At 42.0% G+C, this 25000-nt stretch overlaps 1 protein-coding gene across 1 annotated transcript in view; it reads right to left on the minus strand.

Annotated features, from left to right (window-relative positions):
• Positions 1 to 4226: 4226 nt before the first annotated feature.
• Positions 4227 to 25000, minus strand: part of LOC121313740 (protein-cysteine N-palmitoyltransferase HHAT-like protein) — a 26077-nt gene continuing 5303 nt past the window's right edge. The window contains exons 2-12 of the mRNA XM_041246545.1: positions 23626 to 23768; positions 20705 to 20772; positions 19701 to 19814; positions 18633 to 18655; positions 14842 to 15091; positions 11225 to 11396; positions 9683 to 9827; positions 7401 to 7436; positions 6662 to 6863; positions 5723 to 5864; positions 4227 to 4422 (exon numbers count right to left, since the gene is read on the minus strand). Of these exons, the coding sequence (XP_041102479.1) occupies positions 4301 to 4422; positions 5723 to 5864; positions 6662 to 6863; positions 7401 to 7436; positions 9683 to 9827; positions 11225 to 11396; positions 14842 to 15091; positions 18633 to 18655; positions 19701 to 19814; positions 20705 to 20772; positions 23626 to 23731 (1380 nt within the window). The 5' untranslated portion in view covers positions 23732 to 23768 and the 3' untranslated portion in view covers positions 4227 to 4300. The remainder of the gene's footprint in view (positions 4423 to 5722; positions 5865 to 6661; positions 6864 to 7400; positions 7437 to 9682; positions 9828 to 11224; positions 11397 to 14841; positions 15092 to 18632; positions 18656 to 19700; positions 19815 to 20704; positions 20773 to 23625; positions 23769 to 25000) is intronic.

Raw genomic sequence — 25000 nt, forward strand, 5'->3', positions numbered from 1 at the left:
AATATACAGTACAGAGTGAATACAATAATATACAGTACAAAGTGAATACAATAATATACAGTACAGAGTGAATACAATAATATACAGTACAAAGTGAATACAATAATATACAGTACAGAGTGAATACAATAATATACAGTACAAAGTGAATACAATAATATACAGTACAGAGTGAATACAATAATATACAGTACAAAGTGAATACAATGATATACAGTACAGAGTGAATACAATAATATACAGTACAAAGTGAATACAATGATATACAGTACAGAGTGAATACAATAATATACAGTACAAAGTGAATACAATGATATACAGTACAGAGTGAATACAATAATATACAGTACAAAGTGAATACAATGATATCATCTAGGCAATGTGGGGAAGCTATGAAAAAGGCTAACAAGATACTCGGATACATTGTGAAAAGTGTTGAATTTAAATCAAGGGAAGTAATGTTAAAACTGTACAATGCACTTGTAAGACCTCATCTTGAATATTGTGTGCAGTTCTGGTCACCTCGCTATAAAAAAGATATTGCTGCTCTAGAAAGAGTGCAAAGAAGAGCGACCAGAATTATTCCGGGCTTAAAAGGCATGTCATATGCAGACATGCTAAAAGAATTGAATCTGTTCAGTCTTGAACAAAGAAGACTACGTGGCGACCTAATTCAAGCATTCAAAATTCTAAAAGGTATTGACAGTGTCGACGCAAGGGACTTTTTCAGCCTGAAAAAAGAAACAAGGACCAGGGGTCACAAATGGAGTTTAGAAAAAGGGGCATTCAGAACAGAAAATAGGAGACACTTTTTTACACAGAGAATTGTGAGGGTCTGGAATCAACTCCCCAGTAATGTTGTTGAAGCTGACACCCTGGGATCCTTCAAGAAGCTGCTTGATGAGATTTTGGGATCAATAAGCTACTAACAACCAAACGAGCAAGATGGGCCGAATGGCCTCCTCTCGTTTGTAAACTTTCTTATGTTCTTATGTTCTTATATACAGTACAGAGTGAATACAATAATATACAGTACAAAGTGAATACAATGATATACAGTACAGAGTGAATACAATGATATACAGTACAAAGTGAATACAATGATATACAGTACAGTGTATGCAATGATAACTGCTCTTTTATAACATTATGCTATGTGGCACATGTTCTGGACACTAGCTGATATTTCCTCTGCAGTCTCTTTGTTGAAACACCTTGCTTCTGTTCCAGCAGCTCAGTGGATCACATGGCTGGTTCATTTTAACAGGCTGACTTGAATGAGAGGAGTTCCCACTGGACTCGCCCAGTAGCCCCATTCTGTAGAGGGCAGTGACTCACTTTCACAGTGAAATGAATTCTGGAAGAAAGAGGCTGCTGTGTGAATTCTTCATCGCAGGATTCATTCCACCAACAATGCATCTGAGCTGTGGATTAACATTCTTTCAAGGTCAGTAAAACACTTAACATGCTGAATCCTGTCTGCACTCCAGCATCTGAAGCATGGACTCATACCCCAGGGTTCAGTGACTGCAATGTATAAAAATATATTTCTGTGGATTTTAAAGCAGCCATACAGAAGCAAAAGCTATGATCTATTTTTCAGCTGGCAAAGTCTAGCTAATTAAAATGGAATGAAGTGGCACCAAGACATGTTTTATCACTAAGATGAGAGGAGTGTAGCAGGCAGTGCTGTGTGATACACTGCGGGTCGGGTTCTATCACTAAGATGAGAGGAGTGTAGCAGGCAGTGCTGTGTGATACACTGCAGGGGGGTTCTATCACTAAGATGAGAGGAGTGTAGCAGGCAGTGCTGTGTGATACACTGCGGGTCGGGTTCTATCACTAAGATGAGAGGAGTGTAGCAGGCAGTGCTGTGTGATACACTGCGGGTCGGGTTCTATCACTAAGATGAGAGGAGTGTAGCAGGCAGTGCTGTGTGATACACTGCGGGGGGGTTCTATCACTAAGATGAGAGGAGTGTAGCAGGCAGTGCTGTGTGATACACTGCGGGTGGGGTTCTATCACTAAGATGAGAGGAGTGTAGCAGGCAGTGCTGTGTGATACACTGCGGGTCGGGTTCTATCACTAAGATGAGAGGAGTGTAGCAGGCAGTGCTGTGTGATACATTATTTTTTTCTCAGCTCACCGCTACCACCCCTGCACTGACTCGGGATGGGCGAAGACGAACACATGCTGTACTCTGAAGTGTGTGCCATCAGCCGACCACTTCGTTACACACTGCATACTCACCATGCAGTCACCCAGAGCTACAGCGTCAGACAACAATGCAGCCCTGGGCAGCTTACATGCAAGCCCGCAGGTGCCCGGCCAGCCCACACAGGTCGCTGGTGTGCAGTGAACTGAGGACACCCTGGCTGTGCACTAGTTTTAATAGGGAAAGGGAAAAAAACACCAATTCCAATATGAAAAGATATTAAAAATGAAAAGATACATCTTAGAACTACCTCCACGTTCCTCAGTTAAAAGTCTTAGTTGTTTATATCTGGCTTATTTGGTTTCTCCCTTCTGAAAAAAAATGTGCTAATGAAGATTTGGAGTAAATAGCATTGAAAATGTAGCCCATTCTGTTTTGTCAAAATATTCGTTCTTTTTGTTTTTCATAGAGACATGTTTAAGAGACAATGCCAACATATTAATCAACACAGACTCTGGAACTAGTTAAATATGGTCTTTAATATATTATATTTAATATACATGATTTTACATTAGCAAATGTTGAACAAACTACAAACCTCCTACTGACAAATTTTTCGCTCAGTTAGAAAAATGCACATGCGGTCTGTGGCATTTATGTACAACAAGTGCACTTGCATACTATAAACAGCTACAGTGCATTGTGATTGAGTTCTATACACAGCTACAGTGCATTGTGATTGAGTTCTATACACAGCTACAGTGCATTGTGATTGAGTTCTATACACAGGTACGGTGCATTGTGATTGATTTCTATACACAGGTACGGTGCATTGTGATTGAGTTCTATACACAGGTATGGTGCATTGTGATTGAGTTCTATACACAGCTACAGTGCATTGTGATTGAGTTCTATACACAGCTACAGTGCATTGTGATTGATTTCTATACACAGGTACGGTGCATTGTGATTGAGTTCTATACACAGCTACAGTGCATTGTGATTGAGTTCTATACACAGCTACAGTGCATTGTGATTGAGTTCTATACACAGGTACAGTGCATTGTGATTGAGTTCTATACACAGCTAAGGTGCATTGTGATTGATTTCTATACACAGGTACGGTGCATTGTGATTGAGTTCTATACACAGCTAAGGTGCATTGTGATTGATTTCTATACACAGGTACGGTGCATTGTGATTGAGTTCTATACACAGCTAAGGTGCATTGTGATTTAGTTCTATACACAGGTATGGTGCATTGTGATTGAGTTCTATACACAGCTACAGTGCATTGTGATTGAGTTCTATACACAGCTACAGTGCATTGTGATTGAGTTCTATACACAGGTACGGTGCATTGTGATTGAGTTCTATACACAGCTACAGTGCATTGTGATTTAGTTCTATACACAGGTACGGTGCATTGTGATTGATTTCTATACACAGGTACGGTGCATTGTGATTGAGTTCTATACACAGCTAAGGTGCATTGTGATTGAGTTCTATACACAGGTACGGTGCATTGTGATTGATTTCTATACACAGGTACGGTGCATTGTGATTGAGTTCTATACACAGCTACAGTGCATTGTGATTGAGTTCTATACACAGGTACGGTGCATTGTGATTGTGTTCTATACACAGGTACGGTGCATTGTGATTGAGTTCTATACACAGCTACAGTGCATTGTGATTGAGTTCTATACACAGGTACAGTGCATTGTGATTGAGTTCTATACACAGGTACGGTGCATTGTGATTGAGTTCTATACACAGGTACGGTGCATTGTGATTGAGTTCTATACACAGGTACAGTGCATTGTGATTGAGTTCTATACACAGCTACAGTGCATTGTGATTGAGTTCTATACACAGCTACAGTGCATTGTGATTGAGTTCTATACACAGCTACAGTGCATTGTGATTGAGTTCTATACACAGCTACAGTGCATTGTGATTGAGTTCTACACACAGCTACAGTGCATTGTGATTGAGTTCTATACACAGGTACAGTGGGCAGTGCATTGTAATTGAGTTTGGTTGGAACAAAGTCAGCAAAAAGATGGAGGAGGTTGTTTTTTTTTCTTTACTCCTGTACAGTGGAAAGGGACTCAGTGCTCAGAGTAAACTGGACTGATCTTCTTATTCCTTTTTTTCCTTTTTGGCTTCTTCTTCCTCCAGGGCCAGTCTTCTCTCTCGCTCCTTTATCAGCTGGACTCCACAGTATGTAACAAACAGGACTGATAGAGTGGACAGGGGAAAACCTGCGGAACCAACAACAGAGATGAGTTCATCAGAGTGGACAGGGGGAAACCTGGAGAGCCAACAACAGAGATGAGTTCATCAGAGTGGACAGGGGGAAACCTGCGGAACCAACAACAGAGATGAGTTCATCAGAGTGGACAGGGGGAAACCTGGAGAGCCAACAACAGAGATGAGTTCATCAGAGTGGACAGGGGGAAACCTGGAGAGCCAACAACAGAGATGAGTTCATCAGAGTGGACATGGGGAAACCTGGAGAGCCAACAACAGAGATGAGTTCATCAGAGTGGACAGGGGGAAACCTGGAGAGCCAACAACAGAGATGAGTTCATCAGAGTGGACAGGGGGAAACCTGGAGAGCCAACAACAGAGATGAGTTCATCAGAGTGGACAGGGGGAAACCTGGAGAGCCAACAACAGAGATGAGTTCATCAGAGTGGACAGGGGGAAACCTGGAGAGCCAACAACAGAGATGAGTTCATCAGAGTGGACATGGGGAAACCTGGAGAGCCAACAACAGAGATGAGTTCATCAGAGTGGACAGGGGGAAACCTGGAGAGCCAACAACAGAGATGAGTTCATCAGAGTGGACAGGGGGAAACCTGGAGAGCCAACAACAGAGATGAGTTCATCAGAGTGGACATGGGGAAACCTGGAGAGCCAACAACAGAGATGAGTTCATCAGAGTGGACAGGGGGAAACCTGGAGAGCCAACAACAGAGATGAGTTCATCAGAGTGGACAGGGGGAAACCTGGAGAGCCAACAACAGAGATGAGTTCATAAGAGTGGACAGGGGAAACCTGGAGAGCCAACAACAGAGATGAGTTCATCAGAGTGGATAGGGGGAAACCTGGAGAGCCAACAACAGACAGCAGTTCATCAGAGTGGACAGAGGGAAACCTGGAGAGCCAACAACAGAGATGAGGTCATCAGAGTGGAGAGGAGAAACCTGGAGAGCCAACAATAGAGAGTAGTTCATCAGCCACCGTCCTGTCCTTTTAACCTTTAACATCCAATGTATTAATCTGAAAACTGGTCACTGATACATTGAGCCTGCAGTGTATCTAAAACCCTGCAGAGGTGAAGTCATGTATTTCAATGCTCTCTCTGATACTAGGCTTTGGCAGTGTTGCAGCTTTTAAAATGGCCGCTGGAAGTTTGACTGAATTGCATGGTGGGTCAGGGTAATAAAAAAGCAACACTGTATGTTTTGATTAGGCGGTTTTCACTTATCAAATGTCTTTCCAATGATAGTGTCTGTTTTTATTAATATTATTTCCCTGTAAGGTTGCTTCCCTTACCTGTAATGATCAACCTCTTAAAAACCAGGTTTGCAAAGTCCAGGCTGTTCAAAGCCAGGACATTGTACAGGATGATGGTCCAGAAATTAGCTGCATTAAAAACGCCCCTGATCCTGCGAGACATGGCTTCAGACATCTTCGCCTGTGTGGAAAGAAGAAGCATTCACCCAACATGGCAGTGTCCCAACACAGTATTCAATGTGTACCGCCCTGTGCAAGAACATGGTTCAGCTCTGAGAGATACAGAATACACTATTCAACCTGTACCACCCTGTGTAAGAACATGGTTCAGCTCTGATACAGAATACACTATTCAACCTGTACTGCCCTGTGTAAGAACATGGTTCAGCTCTGATACAGAATACACTATTCAACCTGTACTGCCCTGTGTAAGAACATGGTTCAGCTCTGATACAGAATACACTATTCAACCTGTACCACCCTGTGTAAGAACATGGTTCAGCTCTGATACAGAATACACTATTCAACCTGTACTGCCCTGTGTAAGAACATGGTTCAGCTCTGATACAGAATACACTATTCAACCTGTACCTCCCTGTGTAAGAACATGGTTCAGCTCTGATACAGAATACACTATTCAACCTGTACCTCCCTGTGTAAGAACATGGTTCAGCTCTGATACAGAATACACTATTCAACCTGTACTGCCCTGTGTAAGAACATGGTTCAGCTCTGATACAGAATACACTATTCCACCTGTACCTCCCTGTGTAAGAACATGGTTCAGCTCTGATACAGAATACACTATTCAACCTGTACTGCCCTGTGTAAGAACATGGTTCAGCTCTGAGATACAGTACACAGGACTGGCGCTGTGTAAAGTGATACAGTGCTGAATGATTGAGCTGAGGACTCAGACTCACAGCTTTACAGCTATAAAATGTTTTTAAGGTTAAAGGTTGCTGCCTGTGACCTCACCTCCATCGAAGCAAACGGCTCGAGCTTGAAGAACTTCGCCACCCACAGTTCGAAGTTGAGGCCGAAGCAGTTGCAGAAAGACCAGATGTAAACCACGTGGCAGGGGCCGAGCCACAGAGTCGTCACGGCAAAGGTGCAAATGGTGGCCAGCAGTTCTTTCAAAATGTTGTCATGGTTACCACCAAGGTAGTCGTAAACATACCTGTCAGGGAGGAGTAAGGAGCATCACTTAATGAGGCAGAGCTTATGCTATCTAGTTAAGTGCCAATGCAATGTGGAATCATGTTCCAACAATAACAACAATTCCCATTTCTATAGTGCCTTTCATCACAAGCATCCCAAAGCACTTCACACACGCACACACACACACACACACACACACACACACACACACACTCACTCACGCACACACACACGCACATACATACACACGCACACGCACACACACGCACGCATGCACACACAAACAATTCAACCATTACATTCAAAACAATCTGATACAGAATTCAATAAAACAAATTTAAAAAGATGCATTCCAGAATGTAGGAGCTTTACAAGAAGAGTCCCTTCCTCCCGTGTTATTATATTCACCCTGGAATAACCAGCAGCTGCATCCAATACAATCCAAGAGAGGCATTCAAGCATGTGGAACAAGCAGGGAAATCAAACAGGTGCTCTAACATAGAGAATTTCACAGGCTCTTCCTAGCTTGTGTCATGATGCTTATCTGAAGACTTACTTGCACAGCCAGTCATTGATCCCCCTGTCAAAATGCCTGGAACAAAACAGAAGACATTTCCTTCACTACCGCTCTGTATAGGAATTCAAAAAGAACTTATGTTAATGCAGGGCTGGACTCTAGAGAGTGTGAGTCTCTTAGAAATGAGAAGCCCCTCTAGAGAGTGAGTCTCTTAGAAATGAGAAGCCCCTCTAGAGAGTGTGAGTCTCTTAGAAATGAGAAGCCCCTCTAGAGAGTGAGTCTCTTAGAAATGAGAAGCCCCTCTAGAGAGTGAGTCTCTTAGAAATGAGAAGCCCGTGTGAGTCTCTTAGAAATGAGAAGCCCCTCTAGAGTGTGAGTCTCTTAGAAATGAGAAGCCCCTCTAGAGCGTGTGAGTCTCTTAGAAATGAGAAGCCCCTCTAGAGAGTGAGTCTCTTAGAAATGAGAAGCCCCTCTAGAGAGTGTGAGTCTCTTAGAAATGAGAAGCCCCTCTAGAGAGTGTGTCTCTTAGAAATGAGAAGCCCCTCTAGAGAGTGCAAGTCTCTTAGAAATGAGAAGCCCCTCTGTAATACAATGGAATATAATAGTCTTGCACAGCCCTACTTACAGTCATACTGTAATACAATGGAATATAAAGCCATTTGGCCAATCTTGCTCGTTTGGTTATTAGTAGATTATTGATCCCAGAATCTCATCAAGCAGCTTCTTGAAGGATTGTCATGGAAGTTTTTCACTCAACTTCTGAAAGAAACTCAGTGAGACAGTCAAGGTTGAATCAAACAAGTTTATAGCTCAAGGATTGCAAACCTGAGAACACACTCAACACACACAGGTGTTAGGAAACCGAGCAATGTTCTGACTACGCAGAGCTAGTAAGCATAATATATACCTTGTAACCTAAAGTTATTGTGAGCCAATCACAGAAGCTTAACTCAATATTAGCGGATGGCAATAACTTGGAAAATTAAGATGAGACCAATCATGTGCAACAATAACAACTTATTTAAATTGCAAGCACCCATAAATAATAAGTAAGTCGTGACATTTTTGTGAAGTGTCACGGATGCAGCTTGCGGTTGCTAAATAAGGAGAACTTCCTCTTTCTAGCTAGTAGTCAGTATCTTTCCATCCCTTATATGGGCCACCTGCCCTGTACCAAGGGAGGAAGTATGTTCACAAACAACTACCGATAATAATACATTATTATTATATTATACCTAAATCTTATAACCCGTAATAGCATTTAAACCTGAGCATGGAAACCCTAAACAATCATAGCAGTAGCAACATTGTAATTTTCCCACCACAGGATCCCAGGTTGTCAGCTTCAACAACATTACTGGGGAGTTGATTCCAGACCCTCACGATTCTCTGTGTATAAAAGTGCTTCCTATTTTCTGTTCTGAATGTCCCTTTGTCTAATCTCCATTTGTGACCCCTGGTAATTGTTTATTTTTTCAATCAAAAAAGTCCCTTAGGTCGACATTGTCAATACCTTTTAGAATTTTGAATGCTTGAATGAGATCACTGCATAGTCTTCTTTGTTCAAGACTGAATAGATTCAATTATTTTAGTCTGTCTGCATATGAAATTCCTTTTTAAAACAGGATAATTCTGGTCGCTCTTCTTTGCACTCTTTCTAGAGCAGCAATATCCGTTTTGTAGTGAGGTGTCCAGAACTGAACACAATATTCTAGATGAGGTCTTACTAATGCATTGTACAGTTTTAACATTACTTCCCTTGATTTAACTTCAGCACTTTTCACAATATATCAGAGCATCTTTTGGGCCTTTTTTATAGCTTCCCCATACCTCTTCTTCTACAGAGTGCTTATTTCATGATTTGTCATTCAAAGATTTGCCTCTTCTTCTACAGAATGCTTATTTCATGATTTGTCATTCACAGATTTGCCTCTTCTTCTACACAACGCTTATTTCATGATTTGTCATTCACAGATTTGCCTCTTCTTCTACACAGCGCTTATTTCATGATTTGTCATTCACAGATTTGATTCAAATGGTACAGGCCCTTTATTTATTTTACACATTTGTCTGTTTGACAAAGTTTCTTTCAAAATCAGACAGGATATAACAAGGGGCACTGTTTCTTCCCTAGCTTGTACATACTAAAGGTTTTAGGTCAGATAAACCCCAACGCTGCATCTGCCTGTTGGTCTATAAGCAACTATCTCAGTTTCTCTGTGGTGACTGTGAATGGGAGAAGACACCAGGATCATACTCTACAAGCATGCTGTTCTTAACTTCAGACTGATCTAATGAGCTTTAACTGCTGACAAACTTACGTTTCTGCGAAGACATAAAGCATGGTGATGCACTTGGGGGGCTGTGGGGGGTCCAGGTGGTCCAGGCGTGACACGGTATTGATGACCCCAAACATGACTGCTGCTTTCACCCAATCATACACCAGGTTAGAGTAGGCCAGGCCCGCTGCATCGGTGAAGAGAAGTGGGAGTTATTTGTTTTTCAACACATCAAACCTCATTGAACACAAACTGAGCGAATTACTGAGGGTTCCAGTAAGTGGTCTCAGGAGAAAAGAGGACTGCAGGACAACATCAGCTGACTGAGGACCTTTTTGTATATTCATTAGAAAGAGAAACTATACAAAGTTTATTTTTGTTAGGCCGAGGGAACACAAAGGGAAGTGGCTTGAAGCCTGGTCCCAGGACACCGGGAGACCTCGTTTCAGACCACTTTGCTTGAAGCCTGGTCCCAGGACACCGGGAGACCTCGTTTCAGACCACTTTGCTTGAAGCCTGGTCCCAGGACACCGGGAGACCTCGTTTCAGACCACTTTGCTTGAAGCCTGGTCCCAGGACACCGAGAGACCTCGTTTCAGACCACTTTGCTTGAAGCCTGGTTCCAGGACACCAGGAGACCTTGTTTCAGACCACTTTGCTTGAAGCCTGGTTCCAGGACACCAGGAGACCTCGTTTCAGACCACTTTGCTTGAAGCCTGGTCCCAGGACACTGGGAGACCTCGTTTCAGATCACTTTGCTTGAAGCCTGGTTCCAGGACACCGGGAGACCTCGTTTCAGACCACTTTGCTTGAAGCCTGGTCCCAGGACACTGGGAGACCTCGTTTCAGATCACTTTGCTTGAAGCCTGGTCCCAGGACACTGGGAGACCTCGTTTCAGATCACTTTGCTTGAAGCCTGGTTCCAGGACACCGGGAGACCTCGTTTCAGACCACTTTGCTTGAAGCCTGGTCCCAGGACACCGGGAGACCTCGTTTCAGATCACTTTGCTTGAAGCCTGGTCCCAGGACACCGGGAGACCTCGTTTCAGATCATTTTGCTTGAAGCCTGGTCCCAGGACACCGGGAGACCTCATTTCAGACCACTTTGCTTGAAGCCTGGTCCCAGGACACCGAGAGACCTTGTTTCAGACTACTTTGCTTTCGTGTTCCCTCGGCTTTAAATGCCTTCAGCACATCCAATAACCAAAACGATCAATGCTATGAATGTAGGAATTTTGACTTTATAATGACCATGGACTACAGAACGGAAACCAAACTTCAATTGTAGGTGAAGACAATGTGGCAGCAAGCAGCTTGGTTTTTTTGATCTCCTATGGCTAAGGCTCTATTCTTTTTACAGTTATCACAGATTTCCATGAAATTTACTCATTGCTATGTAATATGTAGCCAGCTAGGGAAACTGCCATTTCTGAAACAATAGTGTACTATACATATTTCTTTCAATTAAAAGTAAATACAGCAAACTTTTCCCTTATTGCCGCACTACCTGTTGCACTGCACTAGGAACCTGGCAGCCGGTCTGGTAAATGATTGCACACACTGCAGCGAAGGGTAGCCACTGACCTAGCGACCAGTCCGATATCTGTCTCACTAGCTTCATGTCAGAAGGTATGGTCAGAATGTAGAGGAAATGGAAAAGCACGTCCACCACAACAATGGCAGCCAAGTGCAGCACCGCCTGGATCCGGATGTTCCACATCTCACGCTCTTTACGAGTCAAGTCAGGAGTATTGACCTGCAGAAGACAGAGAGAGAGGTTAGAGAGGGCTTAAAAAGGAACCCTACTCTACCCCTTCCCTTTCAACATGATACATAAGAACATAAGAACATAAGAAAGTTTACAAACGAGAGGAGGCCATTCGGCCCATCTTGCTCGTTTGGTTGTTAGTAGCTTATTGATCCCAAAATCTCATCAAGCAACTTCTTGAAGGATCCTAGGGTGTCAGCTTCAACAATATTACTGGGGAGTTGATTCCAGACCCTCACAATTCTCTGTGTAAAAAAGTCCCTCCTATTTTCTGTTCTGAATGCCCCTTTGTCTAATCTCCATTTGTGACCCCTGGTCCTTGTTTCTTTATTCAGGTTGAAAAAGTCCCTTGGGTCGACACTGTCAATACCTTTTAGAATTCTGAATGCTTGAATTAGGTCGCCACGTAGTCTTCTTTGTTCAAGACTGAACAGATTCAATTCTTTTAGCCTGTCTGCATATGACATGTCTTTTAAGCCTGGAATAATTCTGGTCGCTCTTCTTTGCACTCTTTCTAGAGCAGCAATATCTTTTTTATAGCGAGGTGACCAGAACTGCACACAGTATTCAAGATGAGGTCTTACTAATGCACTGTACAGTTTTAACATTACTTCCCTTGATTTAAATTCAACACTTTTCACAATATATCCAAGCATCTTGTTGGCCTTTTTTATAGCTTCCCCACCTTGTCTAGATGAAGACATTTCTGAGTCAACACAAACTCCTAGGTCTTTTTTATAGATTCCTTCTCCAATTTCAGTATCTCTCATATGATATTTATTCACAGTTTTATTTCCTGTGTGCAGTACCTTACACTTTTTCTCTATTAAATTTGCCATGTGTTGCCCAGTTTTGAATCTTGTCTAGATCATTTTGAATGACCTTTGCTGCTACAACAGTGTTTGCCACTCCTCCTACTTTTGTGTCGTCTGCAAATTTAACAAGTTTGCTTACTATACCAGAATCTAAATCATTAATGTAGATTAGGAATAGCAGAGGACCTAATATTGATCCCTGTGGTACACCGCTGGTTACCACACTCCATTCTGAGGTTTTTCCTCTAATCAGTACTTTCTGTTTTCTACATGTTAACCACTCCCTAATCCATGTACATGTGTTTCCTTGAATCCCAACTGCGTTCAGTTTGAGAATTAATCTTTTGTGCGGGACTTTGTCAAAAGCTTTCTGGAAATCTAAATAAACCATGTCATATGCCTTGCAATTATCCATTATTGATGTTGCATCCTCAAAAAAATCAAGCAAGTTAGTTAGACACGATCTCCCTTTCCTAAAACCATGTTAAATGTCTCCCAGAACCCTGTTACCATATAGGTAATTTTCCATTTTGGATCTTATTATAGTTTCCATAAGTCAGGCTTACTGGTCTGTAGTTACCTGGTTCAGTTTTGTTTCCCTTTTTGTGGATCGGTATTACGTTTGCAATTTTCCAGTCTGTCGGTACCACTCCTGTGTCAAGAGACTGCTGCATGATCTTGGTTAGCGGTTTGTAAATTACTTCTTTCATTTCTTTGAGTACTACTGGGAGGATCTCATCCGGCCCAGGGGATTTGTTTATTTTAAGAGCTCCTAGTCCCTTTAACACTTCTGCCTCAGTTATGCTAAAGTTATTTAAAACTGGATAGGAACTGGATGACATGTGGGGCATGTTGTCAGTATCTTCCTTTGTAAAAACTTGTGAAAAGTAATCATTTAATGTATTTGCTATTTTTTTTTCTTCCTCTACGATTTTCCCATTTGTATCTCTTAAACATTTAATCTCCTCTTTGAATGTTCTCTTGCTTTTGTAATATTGGAAAAACATTTTGGAATTGGTTTTAGCTCCCTTAGCAATGTTCATTTCTATTTCTCTCTTGGCCTTTCTAACTTCCTTTTTGACTTGCGTTTGCAGTTCTGTGTACTCTTTCTGCGTACTTTCTTTTTGGTCCTTTTTTAATGCTCTATAAAGTGCCTTTTTTCGCTGAATATTTTTTTTAATTGATCTATTAAACCATTTTGGCAATTTAGTTTTACATTTAGATTTGTCTACTTTAGGGATGTAATTGTTTTGCGCCTCTAGTACTACATTTTTGAAGAACAACTATCCTTCTTCTGTGGGTGTTTTCTCTATTTTACTCCAGTCTACTTCTGTTAGTCTCTGTTTCATACCTTCATAGTTTGCTTTTCTAAAATTGTAAACCTTAGTGGTTGCAGTTGTTGTGTACTCTTTTAAGTCACAATTGTAAACCTTAGCTTTAGTCTTTACTTTTGGGGTTTTAAAAAACACTTCAAATGAGACCATGTTGTGGTCTGAGTTTGCCAGTGGTTCTCTGACCTCTGTTTTAGTTATTCTGTCTTCGTTATTTGAAAAGACTAAATCAAGGCATGCCTTCCCTCTAGTCGGTGCCTTGACAAATTGTGTTAGGAAGCAGTCATTTGTCATTTCCACCATTAACCAAGTTTCAGTAACACCTATCACATCATAGTTACTTGTTAGAGCAGTAGCTTCAAGTTCTAGAATTTTGTTTCTGATACTTCTAGCATTTAGATAAATACATTTAATGTATACTGTCTGAGCTCACTGACACTGATGCACAGTACAGACACAGTGCTGGTTTAAATGGGGTTGATATCCTATCTCACTGATGCACAGTACAGATACAGCACTGGTTTAAATGGGGTTGATATCCTGTCTCACTGATGCACAGTACAGATACAGCGCTGGTTTAAATGGGGTTGATATCCTGTCTCACTGATGCACAGTACAGATACAGCACTGGTTTAAATGGGGTTGATATCCTGTCTCACTGATGCACAGTACAGATACAGCGCTGGTTTAAATGGGGTTGATATCCTGTCTCACTGATGCACAGTACAGATACAGCGCTGGTTTAAATGGGGTTGATATCCTGTCTCACTGATGCACAGTACAGATACAGCGCTGGTTTAAATGGGGTTGATATCCTGTCTCACTGATGCACAGTACAGATACAGCGCTGGTTTAAATGGGGTTGATATCCCATCAGAATGTGAAAGTTAGTGTTTGTACTTCTTTTCTTAGCACAAGCTCTATTAATTACTGGGCCCATTAACTTCTGTTGAAGATCTCAAAAACCTGGCTCTAAAGATTACAAGTTCCTGCTACTTCCTGGTGTGTTGTAGTTCAAACTCTCTCCAATTGTCCAGCTGCAATCAGACCATGTGACCTACAGCGAAGATACCAAGATGCAACAGTTCATCTAGTTTTGTATTTATTGTAAATATTTTCATGTCTTAAAAGAGGAGAACCTGAAAATCTCAGCACTATAGAAACAGGGGATCTGTAATAATTAGTAATGAGCTAATAAGAGGTCAGAAGAGTGATTGAAATCTATTGGCTGTGGCAGTCCTTCATACCCTGCTGTAACACACGGGTTACATACAGCCAAACACCCACCTGCGCATGGAACCTATCGAACGTCATGATGGGTCCGAAGAAGAAGAAGGGCAGGTAGAAGTTGTACTTGAGCAGCTCCAAGAAGGAGTAATTCCCATCCTTCTTCTCATAGTTCTCCAAGGCAAAGCTCATGCAGCGCATGATGGTGAAACCACTTCCTCCATAAAACAAAACATCTTGAAGAGCGAAACTCCCAGTCACGAAGCCAGACTGAAAAACAAACCAATCAGAGGCACTGAGCAACGCAGGCCTGCCACAGGGGAACTAGACAAGCTTAATGGTGGCAGCCTGCAATTCCATTTGGGGGTGTGCAGTAAAATGTATTGCTGATCATAGGAACGATAATGTGGTGGTAATGCTAAATCAGTTTGCTGGAGGTGACTTTGACATAAGTAAAGTTTCTAAGATAACTAAACAATATCTAAACAATATCCTTCAATGCAGAATATAATGTGGGTATTTGGAACTAATAAATGGTAAACTATTGAAATCTGAAACATGGTCCGGTCTCATCCTCATTGCGTAACAAAGTAGTTCATTCCACGTTTACCTTCATTCATAAACATCCCATGGGTTTCTTAGAAACTGTCCTTGCTCACACTGTGAGAGTATTGCAAAGTTTTTACTGTAACTTTCTCTCGGACACTCACACAGGGGGAACGGGGTCATACTTCATTACACTGTGGATCTGAGCTGTGAGGAGAGACAGTGAAGAGGAATGACATCACCCGCTACCCAGGACACTCACACAGGGGGAACAGGGTCATACTTCATTACACTGTGGATCTGAGCTGTGAGGAGACAGTGAAGAGGAATGACATCACCCGCTACCCAGGACACTCACACAGGGGGAACGGGGTCATACTTCATTACACTGTGGATCTGAGCTGTGAGGAGAGACAGTGAAGAGGAATGACATCACCCGCTACCCAGGACACTCACACAGGGGGAATGGGGTCATACTTCATTACACTGTGGATCTGAGCTGTGAGGAGAGACAGTGAAGAGGAATGACATCACCCGCTACCCAGGACACTCACACAGGGGGAACGGGGTCATACTTCATTACACTGTGGATCTGAGCTGTGAGGAGAGACAGTGAAGAGGAATGACATCACCCGCTACCCAGGACACTCACACAGGGGGAACGGGGTCATACTTCATTACACTGTGGATCTGAGCTGTGAGGAGAGACAGTGAAGAGGAATGACATCACCCGCTACCCAGGACACTCACACAGGGGGAACGGGGTCATACTTCATTACACTGTGGATCTGAGCTGTGAGGAGACAGTGAAGAGGAATGACATCACCCGCTACCCAGGACACTCACACAGGGGGAACAGGGTCATACTTCATTACACTGTGGATCTGAGCTGTGAGGAGAGACAGTGAAGAGGAATGACATCACCCACTACCCAGGACACTCACACAGGGGGAACAGGGTCATACTTCATTACACTGTGGATCTGAGCTGTGAGAGAGACAGTGAAGAGGAATGACATCACCCGCTACCCAGGACACTCACACAGGGGGAACGGGGTCATACTTCATTACACTGTGGATCTGAGCTGTGAGGAGAGACAGTGAAGAGGAATGACATCACCCGCTACCCAGGACACTCACACAGGGGGAACAGGGTCATTTCATTACACTGTGGATCTGAGCTGTGAGGAGACAGTGAAGAGGAATGACATCACCCGCTACCCAGGACACTCACACAGGGGGAACAGGGTCATACTTCATTACACTGTGGATCTGAGCTGTGAGGAGAGACAGTGAAGAGGAATGACATCACCCGCTACCCAGGACACTCACACAGGGGGAACGGGGTCATACTTCATTACACTGTGGATCTGAGCTGTGAGAAGAGACAGTGAAGAGGAATGACATCACCCGCTACCCAGGACACTCACACAGGGGGAACGGGGTCATACTTCATTACACTGTGGATCTGAGCTGTGAGAGAGACAGTGAAGAGGAATGACATCACCCGCTACCCAGGACACTCACACAGGGGGAACGGGGTCATACTTCATTACACTGTGGATCTGAGCTGTGAGGAGAGACAGTGAAGAGGAATGACATCACCCGCTACCCAGGACACTCACACAGGGGGAACGGGGTCATACTTCATTACACTGTGGATCTGAGCTGTGAGGAGACAGTGAAGAGGAATGACATCACCTGCTACCCAGGACACTCACACAGGGGGAACGGGGTCATACTTCATTACACTGTGGATCTGAGCTGTGAGGAGAGACAGTGAAGAGGAATGACATCACATGCTACCCAGGACACTCACACAGGGGGAACGGGGTCATACTTCATTACACTGTGGATCTGAGCTGTGAGGAGAGACAGTGAAGAGGAATGACATCACCCACTACCCAGGACACTCACACAGGGGGAACAGGGTCATACTTCATTACACTGTGGATCTGAGCTGTGAGGAGAGACAGTGAAGAGGAATGACATCACCCACTACCCAGGACACTCACACAGGGGGAACAGGGTCATACTTCATTACACTGTGGATCTGAGCTGTGAGGAGAGACAGTGAAGAGGAATGACATCACCCGCTACCCAGGACACTCACACAGGGGGAACGGGGTCATACTTCATTACACTGTGGATCTGAGCTGTGAGGAGAGACAGTGAAGAGGAATGACATCACCCACTACCCAGGACACTCACACAGGGGGAACAGGGTCATACTTCATTACACTGTCGATCTGAGCTGTGAGGAGACAGTGAAGAGGAATGACATCACCCACTACCCAGGACACTCACACAGGGGGAACAGGGTCATACTTCATTACACTGTGGATCTGAGCTGTGAGGAGAGACAGTGAAGAGGAATGACATCACCCACTACCCAGGACACTCACACAGGGGGAACAGGGTCATACTTCATTACACTGTCGATCTGAGCTGTGAGGAGAGACAGTGAAGAGGAATGACATCACCTGCTATTTACACGGTGCAAAATGTCATGCCACCAAATTTCAATGGGGGTTTTCAAATACAAACTGAAATATATCGTTTTGACGATTCAATTGTGAAACCCTTATTAAAGAATGAAACCCTAAAACAAGCAAGGAAAACGAATGAGAAACAAAATCTGTGTCTGAAGATGAACTGTTTAAATGTCAGCTAAATACCAAATAAGTGAATTGATTTGGAAGAAAGTGGAATTCCCATGCCTAGTTTACAACTATACTGAAGAACATGTAAACAGAAAATAGTTACCTTCCATCTTTTAATACCACTCGTCTGTGACAGCAAGATAGAAAGAGATGCATTTCAACCCCAGAGCCATTGCTTTAATACAGCAGCTCACGCTGTATTGCCATAGCTGTACTGTATACAGCTGAACAATCAACATTTCCAGCCATGGCACTTTATACAAAATAACAAGGAAAGAAAATAAAGACATCCTCATGGCATGTGTAAATACAGTTTGGATACATTTGAAATGATATTAACAGTTTAGAAAAAAGACCTAAACTTGTGTTAAGGGAAATATTTATATAAATTGAATGATATGTCAATGCTTATTTATTTATTTAAATGTAGGTTGCCCAATAATTTCCTCCTCAATTTCAGAATGTCCAATTACTGTATGTTCAGCAACTTCACACAACTGCTCACGGGAAGTGGACCCCACTGGGTGTCCTCCAAACCCCAGCACTGCCACGCAAACTCCCTCTTTACACCCAGAAACTCCACAGGGGAATGCTGCTAACCACTGACCCCTGGAGGACAAAGGCAGGCACTGCATGAGCTCACCAGGGACATGGTATTAGGGGCCACTGTAGAACAATGAGGAGAAACAGTCCCTGATGATTCTGACTCCCTAACCCAAAAACTTGCCAGGGTCAATAAACACTCTCTATATATAAGAGGTTCCATTTCAACCCACAGGCTTGCCAGGGTCAATAACTCTCTGTGTAAGAGGTTCCACCTCAACCCACAGGCTTGCCAGGGTCAATAACACTTTCTGTGTAAGAGGTTCCATCTCAACCAACAGGCTTGCCATGGTGTCACAAAGACGGCCGCAGTGGGTGACGACAGACCAGAAACAGGAACTGACTCAGAACACAGGTTTTGGAATGGTGAAGGCGCTGATGCACAGTTTAATAATTAAACAGACAGAAAATAAAAAGGTTGTAACAAAAACAGCACACGGCACATGAAGCCAAAATAAACAGACAAACAAAACACTTACACAAACAGTGAACTAACAGACAAACAAGGTGAGTGAAAACAACGGTTATATATTTACTTTGTTAAGATTTTTCGTTCTTAATTCTCTCCTCTCCACACCTGTTCTCCACTCACCGAACACACAACCGCGAGTGACTGAAAACATGTTGCTTTTATGCAGCTGTACCGAGACTCGACTGCTAATCAATCATTCAATTGGAGTCGCGGTACAACTGCACGTGAATTAATAAAGTGCAATTCCCCATGCTCACATATTATTACATTTTACTTGCACGTGAAGTGCTGTGCAATCCTAGTGCCTAAATACAAATATACATTTTAAACACTTGTGTTACACAGACCTGTTTATATCCTGTGTACCAATGACTATACACCAACATTTAACACACCCCACGCAACATATAACAGAAAATACACACAGGGGCGGGCACTCCATCACACATGGTCAATGCCACTCTCCCTGTATAAGTTCCATGTGTATCCATTCCATGTAGCTCAGGGTAACTCTCGTAACACTGTCAGGCTCCACAGACTGGCAATAATGGTTCAGTACTGATTGCTGTAGAAGATAATTGCTCAGTATTCATTATTACAGTAGCTACAGTATTGTACAAGACTTGCTAAACCAACCTGAGGTGCCGCCATTGAGCAGATCTTTGCGAAGATCACGTGACCGGACAGGGCAAAGACAATGTGGTTCCTGAACTTTGTAAACCACATGACCCACTCGAAGTCAGCTACGTCCTATAGAAGAGACAGAGCAGCTGTGAAAAAGAAGCACAACACGCTGCCAATACACAACCATAACACAGGAACTTTATTCAAGTATCCCCAACAGCTGTGCTCCAATGAAAGCTAAATCTTGTGCCAGGTCCTTATACTGTAGCCAGGGGTGGGCAACCCTGGTCCTGGAGAGCCACAATCCTGCAGGGTTTCTGGGTATCTTTAAATCATCAGTGGCTGAAGACCTGGAAACAGATGTTAGTGTTGAGCAATGAAGAAAAGAATTAGTTCAATGAAGTAATTGAGAACTTGGGTGGAATGAAGACCAGAAGACCCTGCGGCTCTCCAGGACCAGACTGGCCACCCCACTGTATACCACTGGACAAGCGTTAAAGTGACACAGAACAGTATGGACCTATTAAACTGAGGTTCGGGCCTTTTAAGTACCAAGGTTATAAAAACAATATATCTAATAAAGTAAGCACTTTTTAATGATTGGAAAAGCTTATTGTGACTAAAAACAAACACCTCTTAAGAAACAAAATTAGAAATAAACATGTATTTATTTTTAGGCCTGTCAAGTGCAGTTAAATGAAAAAACAAATGCTACATTATATTTTTAAATAAAAAAGAAAAAAATCCCCATAGCAACACAACTTTGGATCCATGGCAACTGTATTAACAGTTTAGAATGAATAGCTAAACCAGTGTTGAGGGAAATATTCATATATAGTGAATGATATGTCAACATGTATTTATTTAGATGTAGATTGCCCAATCATTTTTGGATAATTGTGCCCCCTGTTTTAAATGCCCAGCTGCTGCTTGTTCAGAACCTGCTCAGGGGGGGTTGAACACTGTTATGAAATGCACTCCAGCACCTTTCCAGCGATCACACTATACAAACTTACCATTTTACGACCAAAGTAATGCCATCCTGGCTTGACGCTCTCCTTAAAGGCCTTCCTGTTCACATTCGCTGAAATTCAAATTCAAAATGTCAAAGCTTTTTTTTTTTTTTTTTTGCACTATTTACAAATATTTAAATATTGCAAGTTTCTATAACCTTTCCATGATAAAATCCCACCCTCAAACCCTCTATGAAAAAGATCTCGTTTATGGTGACTCCGGAACATCTTCATTTAGACAAGGGGTCTCAAGCCCTGGTCCTGGAGAGCTACATGGTCTTCTGGGTTTCATTTCTACCAAGCTGTCAGTTACATTGTTTCACCAATTATTGGCTTAATTAGTTAAAATTAACAGGTGTTGCAGATCTTTAGCTATTGATAATGTAAAGACACTTAAAAAGCCTGCTGGATCGGGGCTCACCAGGACCAGGGTTGAGGATCCCTGATCTAGACAATGTGGGGAAGTTATAAAAAAAGCCAACAAAATGCTTCAATATATAGTCAAAAGGGTTGAATTTGAATAAAGGGAAGTGATGTTAAAACTGTACAATGCATTAGTAAAACCTCATCTAGAATATTGTGTTCAGTTCTGGTCACCTCGCTACAAAAAGGATATTGTTGATCTAGAAAGAGTGCAAAGAAGAGCAACCAGAATTATTCCTGGTTTAAAAGGCATGTCATATGCAGACAGGCTAAAAGAATTGACTCTGTTCAGTCTTAAACATGGAAGACTACGATGCAACCTGATTCAAGCATTACAAATTCTAAAAGGAATTGACAATGTCGAGCCAAGGGACTTTTTTGATCTGAAAAAAGAAACAAGTACCAGGGGTCACAAATGGAGAATAGATAAAGGGGCATTCAGAACAGAAAATAGGAGGCACGTTTTTTACACAAAGAATTGTGAGGGTCTGGAACCAACTCCCCAGTAATGTTGTTGAAGTTGACACCCTGGGATCCTTTAAGAAGCTGCTTGATGAGATTCTGAGATCAATAAGCTACTAACAACCAAACGAAGAAGATGGGCCGAATGGCCTCCTCTCGTTTGTAACCTTTCTTATGTTTTTATGTTTTTAACTAGAGAGAAGAGGCTCGGGTAGCGTTGCAGCCGCAGTTTTGTAAAGGACTGCCACTGAAGAGTTCATTTTATTAAATCAAGCTTCACCTGGATAATCCCAGGATAGGGCTGTGTACTGGGAAGCCAATATCTCACAGAGTGATTTATCACTCAGAATACCAGACCATACCCGCTGTCTAGGATCTCAGGTATAAAGCTGGCATCTGAAACGGTTTGTGAGATTTTATTTGTGAGTATATCCTGAAGCTAGCCAAGAAGACAGATCAGTTGAAAGCCATGTGACTATTTTATTTACAGTGCTCCCATTTTGTACCACCTGACACTATAGCTCCTTGTAATATCCCTGTGATTCCTAACAGTGCTCATAGCTTCAATACATGTGCAGTGTGTACAATACAGTAGCTTCTAACCCCCAAAACAGTATAATACAAGACAAGGCACAAATGATTTAGTAAAATATAACCTTAGCCCTTTAGGAAAAAATGTGGCTGTGCTCAAATATCCCAGGAATTTGTTACAGTGTTCTAGAAGTCTATGCTGTTATTTTATTGGTTCATTGTGAATAGTGTTTATTTTAGTCTTATGCATAGTGTTTATTTTAGTGGTTCATTGTGAATAGTGTTTATTTTAGTAGTTAATTTATTGTGCATAGTGTTTATTTTAGTAGTTCATTTCTTGTGAATAGTGTTTATTTTAGTGGTTCATTTCTTGTAGAAATGTTTAATAGTGTCAACTGAACTCAAGGTAGTGTTCAGTTTGTGTCTATTTTTAATCATTTCCATGTGAGAATGTGCCTAAAAGTCAGAAAACTGTGGGCTTGAATTATTCAATCTGGATTAAATGATGCAGGTGCGTATCAAAGGCTGCAACTAGCCTGTTTGCTCAGACCAGTAGAGACTGGGGCTCAGGAGCTTGATATTTGTTAAAAGCAATTTGCTTTATTCTTGGTAAATGAAAGTACTGGATAGCATTGCTACAGTATTGCCCCCTTGTCTTGCCCTTACAGGATCCTATTATTAGCAATGATGCAGTAACACTGTAACCAGTTTCATAGTCAATAAATATGTTACACTATGGGGCTTGGAATTCAATGCATTTTCCATTGAGTCTTTTAGCTTATTAATATAGACCTCTGATCCTCTGCATGCAGCGCTGCATTCGTGAGCTTCTCATGCATATTTCAATCCAACCAACCAGTCCTGCTGCAGCTCTGTCACAGATACAGGAGCTATCAGTGACTGCATTCCAGTGTCACTCCACACTGCCCTGCTGCAGCTCTGTCACAGATACAGGAGCTATCAGTGACTGCATTCCAGTGTCACTCCACACTGCCCTGCTGCAGCTCTGTCACAGATACAGGAGCTATCAGTGACTGCATTCCAGTGTCACTCCACACTGCCCTGCTGCAGCTCTGTCACAGATACAGGAGCTATCAGTGACTGCATTCCAGTGTCACTCCACACTGCCCTGCTGCAGCTCTGTCACAGATACAGGAGCTATCAGTGACTGCATTCCAGTGTCACTCCACACAGCCCTGCTGCAGCTCTGTCACAGATACAGGAGCTATCAGTGACTGCATTCCAGTGTCACTCCACACTGCACAACACAGCATAGCAAGCATACCCTACTCATAACCCTAACCCTAACCCTTTTCTGATACAATTGTATACTTACATATATGGTGAAAAAATATTTACATTCTAACTGTGCATAATAACATTGTATTTGTGTGAAAGTACACATGTATTTTGGAAGTAAATCCTACATGCATGAACAGTGATTAGAGACACTAAATGTAATAAAGAAAGCCTGTGTTAGTATCACAGGAAATTCTCTATCAGCTTACCACTAGATGCTTCAAAGATCCAACTTGCTGCCCAGAGACCTGCAAGGGAGAGCACCAGTGTGTAGAAATACAACTCATATTTTGGAAGAGCTGCCTTTATCCCCATGTTGGACGCTTAGCACCAGAGAGAGGTAATAGAAGACCTGTGTGGAGAAGAATAGAGTAAATTAGTAAGTTAATGAGTACCAAAGGGCCCTATACTGTGGGTAAAGCAATTCATTGTTGCACCATCATTATCTTACCCACAGCAAAATTATGGAAATCATTAACTAAACCACTTCTAACAGATGAGTAATGCATGTTTCAGAATACTATTTTGAAACACTTACAGAAGCAACAGAAACAACTTTTAGAATGACATCAATTTCCATGGAAACAAATGAACTGTCACATGCATACAGTAATACCTGTGCAATGCTTGTTGAGCTCTTTCAAGACGGCAGGCCTAGACATGTATATTCACATTTTCATTTGCTTTTCAGTACAGGACACTGAAATCATTTCAACAGCCATTACAAGACTGTCTTGCACTTTACAGCTCAGTAGTGCATACCTGGCAAGAGAATCTGGAAACACTTTACATGACGTGTCTATAATTACTGTGTATGTACATAGCAGTTACTTAGTAAATCCATGTGTGCCTACACATCAGAACAATGTTATTATGCAGAGTTACAGTGCGCTTAATATGTACAACTTTTTGCATATCTAAATAAAATAAATTTTAAAAACGACATAAAAACAATTTAAGAACCCTAATATCAAGGATAAACTTTCAAGCAAATTACAAAAAACACTATGGATTTGTCATTGGGTTATTATCATCTCAAAGCAAGTATTTATACAAGTTGTTGCACATTAAGCTTTGCACTTATTTATATATATATATATATATATATATATATTATATATATATATATATATACACAGTAGCTGCTTAAATTGGACAGCGACGCTTTCAAGCTCCGTTAAAAAACGAGGTCAGCTGCACATGTAACCCTTCTATTTTAAACTTTGCAGTTGCTCTGAACGGTACAGCTGCTGTAGCGATAAGTCAGCCTCGGTAGAGTACACTGCAGTAAAACATTGACATCCAACATGCATCTAGTGTGTGTGTGTGTGAGTGTATGGGGGTATATATATATTATATATATATATATATATATATATATATATATATATATATATATATATATATATATATATATTACGAGTGTAGGATTACGTCAGTATGAATTCACAAACTCCTAATGCAGTCAACTCCTGCAGCATTGCAGCATTGGTTTTGAGTCAACAGTACGGCATGCCTTTGACAGCCCGCACGCTACTTAATCCAGCGCAATGTGTCAGTCAAAAAGCAGCCGCTGTCAGGCGG

Source organism: Polyodon spathula, chromosome 4 (assembly GCF_017654505.1).
Source record: "Polyodon spathula isolate WHYD16114869_AA chromosome 4, ASM1765450v1, whole genome shotgun sequence".
NCBI classification, from domain to species: domain Eukaryota; kingdom Metazoa; phylum Chordata; class Actinopteri; order Acipenseriformes; family Polyodontidae; genus Polyodon; species Polyodon spathula.